Source organism: Leptonychotes weddellii, chromosome 11 (genome assembly GCF_054177405.1).
Source record: "Leptonychotes weddellii isolate Sample4059 chromosome 11, ASM5417740v2, whole genome shotgun sequence".
Classification (NCBI taxonomy): domain Eukaryota; kingdom Metazoa; phylum Chordata; class Mammalia; order Carnivora; family Phocidae; genus Leptonychotes; species Leptonychotes weddellii.
Window position 1 is genome coordinate 55,304,021 of NC_138379.1, and position 16,510 is coordinate 55,320,530.

The 16,510-nt window shown below is 41.1% G+C and overlaps 1 protein-coding gene across 1 annotated transcript in view; it reads right to left on the minus strand.

Annotated features, from left to right (window-relative positions):
* Positions 1 to 16,510, minus strand: part of DLG2 (discs large MAGUK scaffold protein 2) — a 719,122-nt gene that overhangs the window by 39,862 nt on the left and 662,750 nt on the right. The window contains exons 15-16 of the mRNA XM_081798954.1: positions 6,660 to 6,670; positions 3,580 to 3,635 (exon numbers count right to left, since the gene is read on the minus strand). Coding sequence (XP_081655080.1) covers positions 3,580 to 3,635; positions 6,660 to 6,670 — 67 coding nt within the window. The remainder of the gene's footprint in view (positions 1 to 3,579; positions 3,636 to 6,659; positions 6,671 to 16,510) is intronic.

Below are 16,510 nucleotides of genomic sequence, written 5' to 3' on the forward strand. Positions count from 1 at the left end.
CCCCCTCCCCTCTAGAATAGAGCATGTGACTCTTGATCTCAAGGTCTTGAGTTAAAGCCCCACACTGGGCGTGGATCTACTTAGAACAAAACAACACAAAACAAAAAACCAAAAGAAATGAAGACTACAAACCAATATATCTTATAAACACAATGACAATTTAATATTCCATCAAGTGGATTATTACAGTTGGCTTAGACAGTCCTACATTGTCAGACACTTCTATAGTTTTCCATGTTTAAGTACTTTATGTTGCAATGACTATAACATATTTTATTTCAAATTATTTCCTTCAGATAGATTTCTAGAAGTTGAATTATTGAGTTAAAAATTGTGGGTAGTTAAAAATTTTGACATATTCCCAAACTGCTTTCAAAATGATCTGTACTGATTGACAATTTTCCCAAGCAACCATTTATTCTTAATTTATTAGTCCCAATGATGTGTCCTATCTGCTTTTCTTCCCCCAAAACCCTCTACACTCTCCATTACCCCATTACAATGTAAGCCTTCCATGAAAAAGCTACATTTTGAATCCATTAGCGAAAAGCACAATTTATTTAATCAAGTAAAAAGAGAACACTGGTACATCCTATAACTGAGAAATTAAGTTTTGGTTTTTCCCTGTCAAATTCTCTGCTTGAAGACTAACTTTTCCAAGACTGGTTATTTGTCACAAAAGCATAAGCTTCTACTACTTTTACATTAAAATCTAAAGCTCTGAGACAACAATAAGTTATGAAAATACTATATTTACACTTCAGAGCATCATAGCCAGAGACGGTACAATGACTGGCCAAAGTGTTCTTCCTGAGTAGGTCATGAGTGTTGTAGCAGCACCGCTCTGATCGATTTAGAAAGGAGACTTCGATTTCAGCCATAACCTGTTACTATTGACAGGTATTCTCTAAATGACCTGGGGACCATCAAACTTGTTCCTGAATTTTGGTTTTTTTTTTGGTGAGGTTGGGGCAGAGAGGTTATCATTCTGGTTATAGGGCTTTGCAGCTAGGTTTAGTATGGATCTATTTGCTAAGATTCAAAGTATTCCAAGATGAATGTGGACATGACCTCAAAATGGGAGAATGAAAGTATCAGAGAGTCAAACACCAAAGACAATCCTGTTGTGCTCAGTTTCTTCCACCGTCCACCCTGCCTTACAAACCTGAAACTGTCTGGTCATGGGTCATAGCTATAATTGACGGAAAGACTTGAAATGGCTTTCTTCAAGTTCACTGTAGCTGATAGAACCTTCATGCTCCTGTCAGCTAGTGGGCCAGTCATGCATTTATCTTTTTTCATTTTATTAATAAATTTATAAATTTTCATTATTTATTTTATCAATTAATATATTTATTTACTGAATGACTACTCTGTCCTCCTATGTGGCAAAACCTCTGATGGTCCCTTAGCAATCTGGTCTGCACTGAAATAGATCTTGATATTTGCAACTACTGCTAGAGATGATAAAATTCAGTAAAGCATTCTGACAATGTGTCATTCTCTTTTTTCAATTTGTGCACCATTTTGTGTGGTAGACTCCATAGGAAACTGCAGGCTATATGGTTCCAATTAATTGCTTCATAATTCTAGACTTGTCCAGCATATCATCTTTAAAAAAAAAAGATTTTATTTATTTTTTGAGAGAGAGCACAAGTATGTGTGTGTGGGGAGGAACAGAGGGAGAGGGAGAAGCAGGTTCCCCACTGAGCAGGGAGCCTGATGTAGGGCTTGATCCCAGGACCCTGAGATCATGACCTGAGCTGAAGGCAGACTCTTAACCGACTGAACCACCCAGGAGCTCCCAGCATTTCATCTTTAAGCCACAAAATACTATGCTTATATAACAACCCATAGGCTCTGAAAACAACACTAAGGGAAAAACCAAAAACCTTTATTCCCAACTTTACTCACTTTCACCATATTCTCATCAATGGGACACATTGGAATTATTTTTAAATTCTCATGTATTAGACAGAAGATGGGATCAGAACAGTTCCATGGATCCAATGTTGGTCACTGTTGATTTCTTCATTTCCTTGTCAATGATTTTTAATTTTTTCCCCTTTCCTTCCCTCTTCCCACCCTCCCACGTACCCTCATTTCCTTCCCTTTCTATCCTTTGCTATTTGCTACAACTCAAATGCCTGGAGGGCTAAGCCTCCACAATGTGGCTGTCAGCATATAACTGGCCACACACAGTAGGAACAGCAATGAGCACAGGCAGGAAAAGCTCTAGGACTCATAGATGGGAGTCCAACCAGCTGCCTGATATTACACAGGAAGAATGCCTTTCAGGAGCCAAAGAAGCCAGCAAACATCCACAGGGAGTCAAGAATCAGACTGAGCAGAAAGAGACCTGGGTTTCCAGTGTGACTTGGGCTAGTCACCTCATATCTCTGGGTCTTTCTCCATCTGTAAAACATGGTGCTTAGACCAGCCGAACCTTGAGGTTTCTTTTACCTCTGTCACTCACAAATTATGAAACCTCATTCAAGGTCAAATTAAATGAATTCTTTTTTTTTAATGCATTGATAATTGAGAGGTCTCTTTTATTCTTATATTTTTTTCTCCAAAATCTGGAGTTTGACAAAAGAGCTGATAAAATCCTAACCTGAATGAAATCCCATATTAGTTATCCTTAATGAACTTTAATTGAGCACCCATCAGGTTAGGCTTATTCTTGGGCTGTTTCAGTCCTCTCCCTTCTCATCACCCAGAGTCATCCAGTTTGGGACTTAAGAGTTCTTTAGTTGCCTTATTTATGTTACTTTTATGTTTCATCTTCAGCTTAACTCTGTAAGAAACATGATCTTGTCTTAAAGTTTTCTCTTGCACTTCCCACAGTGCCCTAGAATGATGCATGGAGCAAAGCTGGTAACAGGGACTTGGTATCATAATAGCATTTAAAAAAAATTCTATTTTTATTTTTTTAAGTAATCTCTACACCCAATCAATGTGGGGCTCAAATTTATAACCCTGAGATCCAGAGTCACGTGTACATGCTCTACTGACTGAGCCAGCCAGGCACCCCATAATAGCATTTTTTTTTTTAAACTAACATTTGTTAAATGCTAACCTACATGGCAGGTGCCTTTATAAGTGTTTTACATGGACTCGCATTCTAAGTGCTTCCACATATTATCAGCTCCTATTTAGTGGCTTCAAATTGTGTCCACACTTTATATATAAGGAAAATTGAAGTATAGAGAGGTTGATCACTTGCTCCAGGATTTACACAGCTACGATTCATAAGTCAAGTTTCATTCCCAAGCAGTTAGCTCCAGAGTTGAGCCCTTAGCCACTATGCAATACTGCCTTTCATGTGACTGTTTGCAAAGATTTCAAGTATTCTTTGCACTCTGCTTTCAGCAGACAGCCCCGGTAATCATTGCTGAGAACTTCTGCCAGCAAATGACTTTCCATGGAATTTTATACTTTATTTCTGAAACATAATCTCTGCTGCTTTATTCTTTTCAAATGCTTCGAGCAATGAGATTTCCGTGAAGGCTCCATGAGGGGCTATGAGAATAGTGAATGTCGTGTAGTAGTATGAAGTACTATGTTCACTCGTTTCACTTCTTCATTCTCAGGAATGCCAGTTCTTCTGCAACTTCTCCAAGGGCTCCTCTCCTCTTTATTGGCTGGTCTTATACATTCACACTGAAGGTGATGTGATCCCACGAGGCTAGCAGGGAAGCTATAGGCTGATTTACCCTACCTGGGTGAGAAGACCCTTACTCAAATTGATACATTGATTTATACCAATGGAAAGTAACAAAATGTTGGGGTGTCTGGGTGGCTCAGCCGGCTGGACGTCTGACTCAATTTCAGCTCAGGTCATGATCTCAGGGTTGTGGGATCGAGTCCCGCATTGGGCTCCCCACTCAGCAGGGAGTCTGCTTGAGATTCTCTCTCTCCCTCTGCCCCTCACCCCTGTACACATGCGTGCGCTTTCTCTCTTTCAAATAAATAAATGAATGAATGAATAAATAAATAAATAAATAAATAAAATAAATAAATAAATAAAATTTTAAAGAAAAAGAAAGTAACAAAATACCGTCTTTCCCCTTGTTTCCATTACTGCCTGTCTGAGCACTTCTGAAGTTACTCGTCCCTTATGGACCACCTTCTGACAGAAGGCTCTCCTAACTACTCCAGGCCCCTCTATTCTATGCATTTGCTTCCATTTATTCATGCACCAAATACATCCTGAGCATAAGTATAAGCCAGGCACTGTGCTAGGCGCTGGAGGTGTAATGAACTCCAAAGGACCTCGCAATTCAGTGACAGGAGAGATTCTTAAGGAACTAGTACTCTGTGACAGTGTGCGCAAGGTACTAGAGAGGCATGAGGAAGGCAGGATAACTTCCGCTGTGGAGGGGAGCAGGAGGTGAATGTCAACTGGATATTGAAGGATAGGTCATTGCTCACTAAGTGGAAGAGGGAGAAAGAGAGCAAGGTTATTCCACCAGCCAAAGAAGTTAGGCAGGGTTCTTGACTGTCTCTGATAACTCAAAGTGTATCTATTCTCCAATTTGAATGTAAACGCATTGATAATATTAATAGTGGCAAATATTTGTTGAGCTCTTTCTCTGAGCCACTGTTAGTATATATCTTATTAACCATTTTGTACTAATAATGTCATTGAACCCTCCCCACAATTCCATCACACACACACACCCCTTCTGTCTGTATTATTACACGTTTACAAATGAGAAAGGGGACGTCATTTGCCTCCCTGGTAAGTGGCAGAAACAGATTCAAACTCAGCTCTCTCAGACTCCGAAACCCAAGCTTCACTACTATTTTGTTTTCTGTTTGTACTTGTCCAGGGCTGAGTATAGAGTAGTTGCCTAAGCAGTGTTGGTAGAGGGAAGAATTGGTTGACAGCTAGGTGTCTGTGGCAGGGGAGTTGTGCTATGTTGTATTGCAGGCAGGAAGGGATGGACCAGTGACTTATTCACAATCTGGTTTGTTCAAATGGAGGCATGTCATGTTACAGGATGAGGCCCGTACCTGTATATCCTCCCAGGTATTTATTAAGTGAGGATTATGCCCAGGGAAGAGGTAAGAGCTCAGTCCTGGGGTCAGACAGGCCCAGGCACACTGCTTCTCTGCTAGACACATGTTTTTTTTCTTTTTGAGAATCTTCCTTATTAACAAGTTTGAGTCAATTCACTGGTTGTGTGTCCTTGGGGCTAGGTATTTAACCTTTCTAAGATTATTGTCCTTGTCTGTGTCATAAATTTAATAATAACATCTACTTCATGCCATCATCATCATCATCATCATCATCATCACCACTGGTAACTCATGAGGTTCAGAGAGGTAACTTGCTTTGCTTGTGGGGCTTACTGTCTAGTGCTGGACAAGAGGCAGATATTCATGCTATGTGTGCTATGGAAACTCAGAGGAGAGACTCCTGGCCCAGCTTCTCCTGCCTACCTGAGCTTAGGAAGGTCACGGTCCCTCCCTGAGCATCAGCTTCCTCTTCTGTCAGTCAGGGAGATAAATCAATGACCTCAAAGGTCCTTTATGCTGCGAAGATGTTTCCTCCTCCCTCTGACCATTCCACCCTTTCCTTCCCTCCTTTAGCTGGATGTTTCCAGCTTCACCCTCTTGGATGATGACTCAGTTTTGGGAGCTGAGAGTTTACTCTTTGTCTCCCACGATCTGATGTCAACAGCAGACCCAGAGCATAAGACGTCACTTGCAGCGCCCATGTGTCAGGAGGAATTACAGGCAAACCAATACGTAAAGCACAATAATAAATAGTATTCTTTGTAAAGTTGTTCCTGATTGAGTAATTTTCACCTCTTGCTTGCTTCTGGAAGGAGGGGCAACTCAAAAATGAAGGCAAATCCATTACAGTTGAAACTGCTGGGGCCTCAGCCAATAGCCCCATATTAGCAGGATGAGTCACAGGGGTTAGAACTCTCACTGGGAATTCAGTGGTGTAGCAGGTGAGTGGAGAGGTGTTTCTGTCTGGGACATTGTTGTTCAGCCCATGCTGAGCCTTCTATTTACACATTTCCTTGGAGGAGCACTTCAAAAGCTATATGCCAGTGGACTGTGTTTTCTAAGACAAGTAGAGCTCATGAGGGGAGGATATCTTAGTTCTAATGTGAAAGATATGAGTAGCCCAAAGATTTCGCCATAGTTCATTTTTTGGAGAAAGAAAAATTGAACTGCTTGCCAAACTCAAATAGTAGCTGATGAAAGTGCAGATTTTCACTTGGCGGGGATCTGAGCATCTCTAAGATTTTAGAGTGTGCAGATAAAAACCATGAAAACACACACACACCCCCCTCAAAAGAATAAAAACACCTTCAAAACCCCCAACACTTCCATTTAAGAACACTCTATCCCTCTCCCTCCCTCCCTTTCTCTCTTTCACACACACACACACACACACACACACACACACACACACACACACACACCCTTCCTATTCATGTTAGCTGACACAGCCCAGCAGGTTCATTGTTATTTCTATAGGAGACACCAGGGATCTCAGGGTGAGTCCATCACTGTAACTGATGGTTACTTTAAAGCCAAAGAGAATGCTTCTTGTGCCTAGGGAGGATTTTTTTCCCTCAGCATCCACCAGAAACTCTGCAATCATCCTTAATTCCTTCCTTGTAAGTTTCTGTCACTTTTTCTTATTCTTCCTGCCACTGTCCTGGTTCAAGAAGATTTTTTTGCACCTTGTTTGCACATGCCATTCACTTAACAATTGTGTTCCACTTGTGAGAAAATGTATTTGCATCACACAGCACAGTGCCAGGAAATTGCATCTAATAACATTATTACTCCTTATCCATTCTCATTGCTGGGGATGAAGAGTGCAAATCCTACTAGGAGATAACCATTTGACAGCAATATCCATTACTTGAAGACTCCAAAGGAGTGGGATACTAATACCTCCTCCATCATGGGCTATTGTGGTTCTAAATGCAACCAGGCATGTATGGGCTTAGCCATGGTAAGTGTTCAACAAATGGTAATTAATTTTTGTTCTATAAGCATTTATTGTTTTTGCCAAACATTATATTCAGGGCTCCAAAGGCAAAAGTGTCTGGTGCGAAGTAGAAAAAGGCACCCCCTGTGGGAAAAAGAATTGCAAAAGCTCACTTTCTCGGGCCGGCCCTTGCTGAATGGTATGTGGGATGTGTTTTGTCCTCCAGGTGTGTCCCCTCTGCAGCAATATGTCTCTACTAAACATTGGGAACACAAAATGTGGGCTCACAGTTTAAGCAAATCATTCCCACACTGTGTTATAATTGCTATGATGGAGGTGTATATAACACGACATTGAGGAGGGAACGAGGGCCGCTGGGGAAGCTGGAGAAGGCTCAGGGGCACCATTTTAAATGGGATTTAAAGAATGAGTAGGAGACTGCAGGTGGAGCTAGAATAGCAAAGCTCAGTTCAAGCAGAGGAAAGGGCTGTCCAACAGGGGGCGCAAAGCCACCTCTTTTCTCCTCCCCTCTTCCCCAATCCTGCGAAGTTTTCTGGATGGAGTGTAGGATTTAGGGGAGAGTGGGGTTCAGACAAATTGTGGGAAGAGGCAGCTCTGGCCTGCACTGTGAACGCCTCAGTTACATATGGTACTACTGGATGAAGTAGTTCAAGAAGTGATCAAGCAATAAATGACCAGTATAAATTTTTCTACAGAAATCAGATGTAGAGTTCAGAACCATTCTTTTATCACTGAATCAGCAACTTCAAGTACTTGGATTACAAATTTTAAAGAAGAAGAATTTTGCAGCTCACAGAGAAGTTGCAAAATCTACTCATCAAAGTGTCATGCATTTTCATCACAGGGAAGATCCTACTATTAAATGAAAAAAAAAAAAAGAAAGCTTATTCCTTGGATCTCTCAGCCCATGGTAGATTAAAAATAGCATAATTCATTTTGGATGGGGGCTAGACAGAGGTGCTGCTCCAGGCTCATCTCTGCAGACAGTGCCAGGGGACTACAGCTGAGCATTACATGGTGAGGCGGGCAAGGAAAACTGTCGAGATTGGATTCAGCCACAGAGGGCATCTGTAGTGTGGTAACTGAGCTCCTCATTCATTCAGCAACTCCTAAGGGGTCCGAGCTGGGGGTGGGTAAAAGGTTAGGATTGAGGGCCAGCCTGGAGCCTCCGCATTGGTTTTGCACTGGGCATCCCGTAGACCAACAGCAGTGTGGGAATTGAGTCTTCACCGAACACCCAGCCCTACAATTCAAAAGAAACTTCCACTATAGCAGGTGCTACCAGGTTTACATATCGGGTGAAGATTTAGTATTACTGGAGCATCACCAATCACATTAACATTGTGATTTCGAATTTTGTTGCTGTAATATAGAAGTACTAAATATATATGGCATTTAATTTGTAAATTTATTTTAACAGGATAGATGATAAGAGCTATAAGCATATGGTATTTGTACTTAATTTTGTTTATATATATTTAGGAAGCATCATCATAAGAAAATTTAGTCAACACTAGGGGAGACCAGAAGGATTATTTCCTTATTTTATTTTATTTAAGATTTATTTATTCATTTTTAGAGTGAGAGTGCAGGGGGAGGGACAGAGGGAGAGAATCTCAAGCAGACTCCCCGCTGAGTGCAGAATATGATGCCAGGCTCAATCTCATGACCCTGAGATCATGACCTGAGCTGAAATCAAGAGTCAGATGCTTAACGGACTGAGCCACTCAGGCAGCCCTGGATTATTTTCTTTAAAAGAGGCTCCTATGTAGTCCTCCCCTAATAGGGTTTTGTCAGGAATAAATGAGAAAAGTCTTGATAGTGTATTTAGCAAAATGCCTGGCTTATACATACTTTCAGTAAATGATAGTTACATTGTTTTCACATTTTAGAAATAGTGATCAAAGTCAAATCCTTTATGTACCAAATGTGTACTTTGTCCTTTATTGAGAAGAGGGTAAACACGGAAGTTCAGTCAGCTCTTGGGTATCAGTTGGGGGAAAGGAGAGCTCTTTACCTTTAGCAAAACCATGGTCTCACTTAGTAGCAATCATAAATTGGTGTATTTCTTTTTTTCTTTTAAAGTGTTTTAAGTATTCTCTACAGCCAATGTGGGGCTTGAACTCACGACCCCAACATCAGGAGTCACATGCTCTTCCCACTAAGCCAGCCAGGTGCCCCCAACACATCTATTTTCTGACTGTAATTTATTGAGCTTGTGCTCCCAGGGTTCCACCTCTCTGGGGACCTGCAGGTTTAGGCTTGGGAGGTGCTCACAGAACACCTTCTCCCAAAATGAGGAGTGACAGCTGTGTCATTCACATGGAACATGTGCTCCAAATTCCTTAAGGGGTTAATTCTTCGTGACAGGTGGGTACAAGCCAGTTACAGGGAGAAACAGTGGCTTCTTGAGGCCTTCTGGGGAAAATCACCATTCACAGCAAGAAGGCCCAAACACCAGTTTCAATAAGTGGTAACAAATATTCAGAGAGTTGTCAAAACATGAAAGGCAAACAGCGCATCTGCAAGCTTTTTGCTTCTTTTCAAGTGAGATGGGCTCTCAGGTACACTGACTCGTACTTGTAAGACATTTGAGACAGCCACGGGGAGAGTTCTCACTTCACCCACATCTCCCAGAACTCTGGAAATGGCAGTACATGTTATCACTACTAACAAGTAAAGGATGCTTCCCATAGCGTCTCCATTGTCACTGATGGATACCCATGGCCCTTGCTGCATGGAAAGAGTTAATTTTCCCTTTTCCCCCTCAATGGACCTCAAGTGCACAGAACGCCATACCTCATAATCCTTAGTCATCATATGCTTTTCATTGTCTCATGCCTTCATGTGAGCTAATGGATTCATGGTGCCTATTACATTATGATAGCTGATGGAGAGAGAGATGAGGAAGGAGCCACACAGGGATTTTTTTCTTGAGAAGTATAATTTTGGCTTGACTTAATATCCTTTATGTCTCTTCAGGTTGGTTTATCTCACACCTTTTTTTTTTTTAAGATTTTATTTATTTATTTATCAGAGAGAGGGCACACACAAGCAGGGAGAGTGGCAGGCAGAAGGAGAAATAGGCTCCCTGCTGAGTAGGGAGCCCGATGTGGGACTCGATCCCAGGACCCTGGGATCATGACCTGAGCCGAAGGCAGATGCTTAACCGACTGAGCCACCCTAGTTTATCTCACATCTTAATGAAGCAAGTTCATTGCACCTGTTATTGATCCCATTTTACAGAGGAGTAATTGGCCTGCCTCGATGACTTGGCCACTTGCATAGCTCGGACTGCAGGACTGGGTCTCTTGACTGCTGAGAGGAGCAGATTACGTATGGAGAGTGTCAACTACTAAGGAAATCAAAATCTTTCCCAGGCCATTCAGTGTTTGCCAAGAGCAAGGCCAAAGGCTCATGTATCTTTGTTTTCCCCCTGTCCTTAGCACAATGCTGGACATGAAAGACACCTTGCAAGCCTTTGCTGAATAAATGAAATGGTATTCATGTACCTCCAAAGGACAGCCCTTGTCTGTGTAACTGTTGACAGGCCACTCAAGTCTCCAGCCCCTGCCTCCTCATCAGTGAAATGGATAATGTACCAAAGTGCTGTGCCAATATGAGGACTGATTAACTAATATTCATGAAGAATTTCTTAATCCCCGAAGAGTGGATCCATTACAACCACCTTTCTGCTTTTAACCTGGAAATCAGTCTAAAATTGGTTTCATTTTTTTAAAGTTTATTTTAGCCACAGTTTTATTGATTCTGCCCTGGGTTGGTTTCCAGTTCAATTCAGTGGTTATTTTAGTATCCTGAATAAACTGGCACTGATTTCTAACAAAGTGTGTGTCTATGCACTAGAAGGGATGCTCTGGGACGACAGAGGTAGGGCCTTATTCATCCATGTTCCCGCTCCGTGGCCAGAGCAGTATCCTGTATGTAGGGGAAACTCAAAATCTATTTATTGAAGGGAAAGGAAAATAACACTCAGATTGAGAGAACCTTCCTTTAAAGGCAATAATACATCGTTCAGTTCTCCATTTATAAGCCACAGCAAAATCCATGTGGGCTGTACCTTCTAATTTACGTAACTTTTCTCTCAATACATCACCTTCTTTATTCTCACATTATTTAATTTAATAATTATTGATCGAATGCCATGAACTATTTTAGGCCCTAAATAAGTCACATTCCTTGCCTTTAAGGAACTTGCAATCTACTCTCCAGATTTTATTATTACAGCTGAAACATCAGAGTGTCAGAAAGAGAAGCTACTTGTTCCAGATCACATCATTAGAAAAGCTAAATATAGGATCCAGGACAGTTACATTTCAGAGCTTTTTTTTTTTTTTTCCTAATGAAAGAGTAAAGTAATTAGGTATTTTTAATAAGTATTAGGAACACAGCAGAAGCTGCTGTTGAAATGTTTCAGACATTACATGATCTGTCATTAAAAAACAATTTACCCACATGTAAACAGTACACAGTTGAAAAGAGGCAAGAAATACATACTGTTTTTGCTTGCTAAGAGTCTGGCTATAATCACCATAGTGAGGAAGTCAGATGACTGGGTAGTCAGTCCTGCATCTTTATCTTTCAGTACTGATGTTTTAGCTTTCAGTGAGTTAAAAACTTCTGCAAAATGAAATACGCAAGCTCTAAGGTGCGACTCTGGGCCTTTTGCCTTAAAGAGTCAGGTTAAAGGAAGCTCTGTAGTGAATCGGAATGTATTCATGATTAACTTTAAAGCAGAAATGGGTTTGAGCCAAATTCTCTGAATAATACTTAACATTCTGAATTAATAGCGGGAAGAAAATTTAACAAAACTTAGTGTTCTCATCTGATGAGACTATACTTGTTATTTATATAACCACAAATTATACATCTCCTGTTTATATTACTTTAGCCCTAGTAGCATCACTAATTGAATAGATAGAATTAGCTATGCTAATAACATCTAGAATGAGTTCATACATAAAAAATGCCTTAAAGAATCCATTACTCTATTTTGCTCACCCAATATGACATCATGCAGGGCCCAGCTCTGCCACTTACTAGCTCTACGAGCTTGGGTAAGTTATGTATCCTTTCTAAACTTCAGTTTTCTCATTTAAAAAAAGAGCATATTAAGAATACATACCTCACAGGATTTTTGTAAAACACAAATGAGCAATGCCTATTTAAAAAAACCCTGTAGACAATAAGGCAATTTACAGATGTTCATTCAGTGTACTGAATGAAATGCAGGGGTTCTAGAATTTCCCATAGGTAGCTACACAATATAGCAGAAAACTCAGAAACACTCCTGACTTGCAGGCAGTGGCAGGGGCAGGAGTTTGGGGACTGAGTGAGATCAGTTCTGCTGCCACCTCCCCCTTCCTGCTTAACTTCAAGGTCAGCAAGCACAGAGTCAAAAACACCCATTATGCAGATGGGTGTAGGGCAAAGTTGTGGCAACTCTCCCTTCCTCTCATCTGTGCAGAAGGGGAGTTAGAATCTAAGGAATAGAGTACTTTGAGGAGGTTGCTCATTCTAGCCTTATAAAGGCGGCAAGTTTGAGATATGTGTGCATGTGGGTAGTGGCGGGGGGGGCGGTGGGCAGGGGGAAGAGATAGACTAACATTTCTAGGTACTTTATATACATTATATCTTTTAATATAATCTCCAGTTTTACACATGAGGTAATTGAAACTTAGACATATTATGATAACTCTGGCAGAAGTTGGTCAGTCTGATATCAAAGCTTTCCACTATGCTTACGTACCTCAAATTTCCACAAGCTCAAAGAAACCCTTGGGTAGCTTGTTAAAATGTAGCTTTCTTATCCCTAACCCCAGAGGTTCTGATTCCAAAGGATGGGGGTTGAGCCTGGGCACGTTCATTTTCAATAAGAGTCTCAGCTAATGTTGATGTAGGTGGTCCATTTTCTGGTCTCTTCTTTCCTCTCTATAGCTACTCTATGGTCCTAGGATGGCCTTCTTCATGTCTCATCTGCATTATCAAAATGGACTCCTGCTTTCTAGGGTTGCCTTCTTTTGGATTGATTCTACACAGCAGATCTGGAAGCAGTAGCTTCTTTGAGGAGAAATGTTGCTTTCCTGATGCCCCACAGAGTGGGGCAATATGGTGTTCCTTCACTCTCCTTCCCTAAATCTCTGACTTACTCTTGGACATTTGAGCTCTTCATGGGGCTCCAGCCATCCAAAGACTAGTGCTATTAAGGAGCTTTCTTTTGAGGGTGGTAATGACCTTTCCCTTGAAACTCAAATGTCACTTTGAAGTTGTTACAAAAGCAATCCTCATAACTCATCCCGGTGAAGCAAACATAATTCCTACTCGCTAACAAAACACTGCCAAGTCACTTTTTTGATAAACAATACAATGGTAGGCTCTGCTACCAACTCTCTGTGTCTCCCGGAAAAATGATTCTCAGTGTCTTTATCTGTAAGTGACATAGTAGGAATCAATGGTCATATGGAAACTTCCAAGAATGTATGAAGTAGAACTGAGCTTTCTCAGTGCTAGCTCCATTTGATTCAGGGAGGCTGCCATGATCCTATCACCATAGCTCCATCTCTGTCCCATGCCCTCTTTCACAGTCAATATCCCCTCTTAAAGGGAGCTCGAGGCTTTGGAAAAGGAAACAGAATAATATTAGGAACCACTAGGTCAGATGTCCAAGGATGACAGGCCTCTCTGATCTCTTTAGCAATTGTTTCCTCTTTTTCTTTTCTTTTGCCATTGTTTCAAGTTCAGATTTTCAAAATCTCACACCCAGAATACTGGAGTAGCTTTCTCAAACATCTCCCACTGCCAGTCTTTCTCCCCTCCAATCATTCCTTCCCACAGTTACCCAGATTGATTTCTTGGAAATCTACTTCTGATCATTCACTTTCCTTTCCTCCAAGAAGGGAGGACTGAGCAGACAGAATGTTTCTGGTGGACACTATGCTAGGTGCTAGCAGCACAAAGATGAGTAAGTCTGGACCTTTGCCAGGGAATGACATTTGGGCAGCAACACAAGTACATTCAGGGTACAAGCCCAGGGGAAATCACTAGGTTGGGTTCAACCATTAAAATTCTCTGTCTACAGGATAAAGTCCAAGTTTCCTAGAAAATTTAAGGCACCAGAACTGATTTGAGTATAACTTTCCACTTCTGAGTCCTTTTATTCCTCTTCATAAATTGCTGCTTACAATGAAAGTAAACAATGTTTTCCCTCCTAAGTATCCTGTATCCTATTCCTACCCCCCTGTCTGCCCCTTTGCAAATTTTACTAATCCTCTAAGGTCTCCCCGCCCCCTCTACCCCCAAAATTCAAAATCTGCCAGCTTCCAAGCCAGAATCTCCTCCTCTGAACTTCAGAGCAAGTTTCTTGTCCCTCTTGTTTACTATTAATCACTGCTCCCTGTGGGGACTCCTTCTCTCCCCCAGTATCCCTGCTTCTTCAGGGCAGGGACCATGTCTTATTCGGCTTGGTCCACATTGCCTGGCAAGCTGCTTGTACTGGCGTCTAATAAAGGTTTATTGAATGACTGAATGAACACATTTGCCAAGACTTGTCCCTCTGGCAGGCCACAATTAGAGGAAGTGTGCAGCCCCAAGCTCACTTCAGAGAAGTTCCCATCCAGAAACATGTACATCATCTGGGAAAACAGCTTCTGCCTTTCAGGATTTAAGCTTATGTCCAAGTCAGTTTTTGACAAAGCTAAATAAACCCAATTCAGTATACTTCTTCATTTTTCTTAAAATGCACTAAGTGACATGGTTTTACTAGGAAGAGGGCATGCTATAGTAAACAGATTATGGACTTTGGAATCAGTCAGACATGGGTTCAGATTTCTTTGCCTTAGTTTCTTCCTTCCTTTTTTTTTTTAAAGATTTTATTTATTTATTTATTTATTTATTTATTTGAGAGAGAGAGAGACAGAGAGCGAGTGCATGTGAGCAGGGGAGAGTTGCAGAGGGGGAAGGAGAGGCGGGGGGTGGGCAGAAAGAATCTCAGGCAGACTCTGTGCTGAGCATGGAGCCCAATACAGGGCTCGATCTTGATCTCACAACCCCGAGATCATGACTTGAGCTGAAACCGAGTCAGAGGCTTAACTGACTGAACCACCCAGGCATCCCAACCTTGGGTTTCTTTAAATCTGTAAAAAGGGAACAAATGATTTCCCTTCACATTTTGTTGGGGTGATTAAAAGATTACATGAGCTGAGTTTTTGCAATGGACATTTTTACTACTGGAATAACATCTATCATCTCTGTTTTGTACCAGCCTGTGACTAAATAGCACTACTTATTTACTTACAACCTCCTTTACTTTGGAAAGGATTTGCAGCGCAAAGGAGACACACATTGCACATGGCTGGCATTTAGTAAGGCTATTGATACTCTTTCAAATATATAATTCCCTTCCTTAAATTATAGAAATTTTTAAATAAAATGAAACAAAATTTAGCATAAATCACTAAATAATCATTGATTTTTCAATGGAGAACAGCTTGATTGTGAAGATCATATTATTTCCTAAATGTCTTAATAAGTAACAGAGTGGCTGATTATGAAATTGATGAAAAAAGTTAAAAGACCAATGAAAGAAAGTAAGGGAGTGATTAAGTTTTTACCAGAGGCTAGTTTGAGTAGAGACTCATTAGGAATTTAACTGACATTCTCAGGGAAGCCTGCCTGCATTGGGATCTGGGAAACTGAGATAGTTCTCAAGGAGACCCATCCAAACAGATGGCCACTTTGTTAGCTTAGGGGTCTGGGTAGGCTGGAATGATGTGGGTTACTGACACAATTGTCCACTTGTCTTTGCATGTGTAGACACAAACTTTGTGCAGGCACACGGAGTGGACTGAAAGCCTGGGCACTTCATTTGTAGCAAATGAGCACTTTCAATGGAGAGCCTCCGATTTCTTCCTGGATGTTCTCAAAATTCAGTGAGCTTCCCGCTCAAACCAGGCTTTCCATACAAGCTGCCTGACCTTCCAGACCTTCCTGGTCAGCCCCATTTGCCACATCTACCACTACACCAACCACACCATCCATCTGGTGTCCCTGATCTGCTTGGCCTCACTTTAACATGCCTACAGTTTCCACCTTCATGTTCATGCTGTATTCTATGTGTGGCACACTCCTACTCAGACTTCAAGATCTTGTTCGAGTACCACCTTCTTTTGGAAGCTTTCTCTCTTACCCAAGGCATGATTAGTAACTGTCATTCTGACTTCCAAAAAAATATAGTGTGAAGAAATGGACATTCTGCTATCAAAATGTTCTGAATGCAAACCTGACACTTGTACCTGTTAGCTGTGTGATCTTAGGTAAACTAGGTCATCTTCTTGAGGCACAGTCTCCAGATACTTCAAATAAAGACCGTTAATTCCCTAAATTTCTGAGAATCATCAGCGATACTGTATTGCCAGCTTTCTTATATTTCTCTTTGTGAGCTCCTTGAAATGAGAGACCTTGCCTTATTTATTTATTTATTTATTTATTTATTTATTTATTTATTTATTT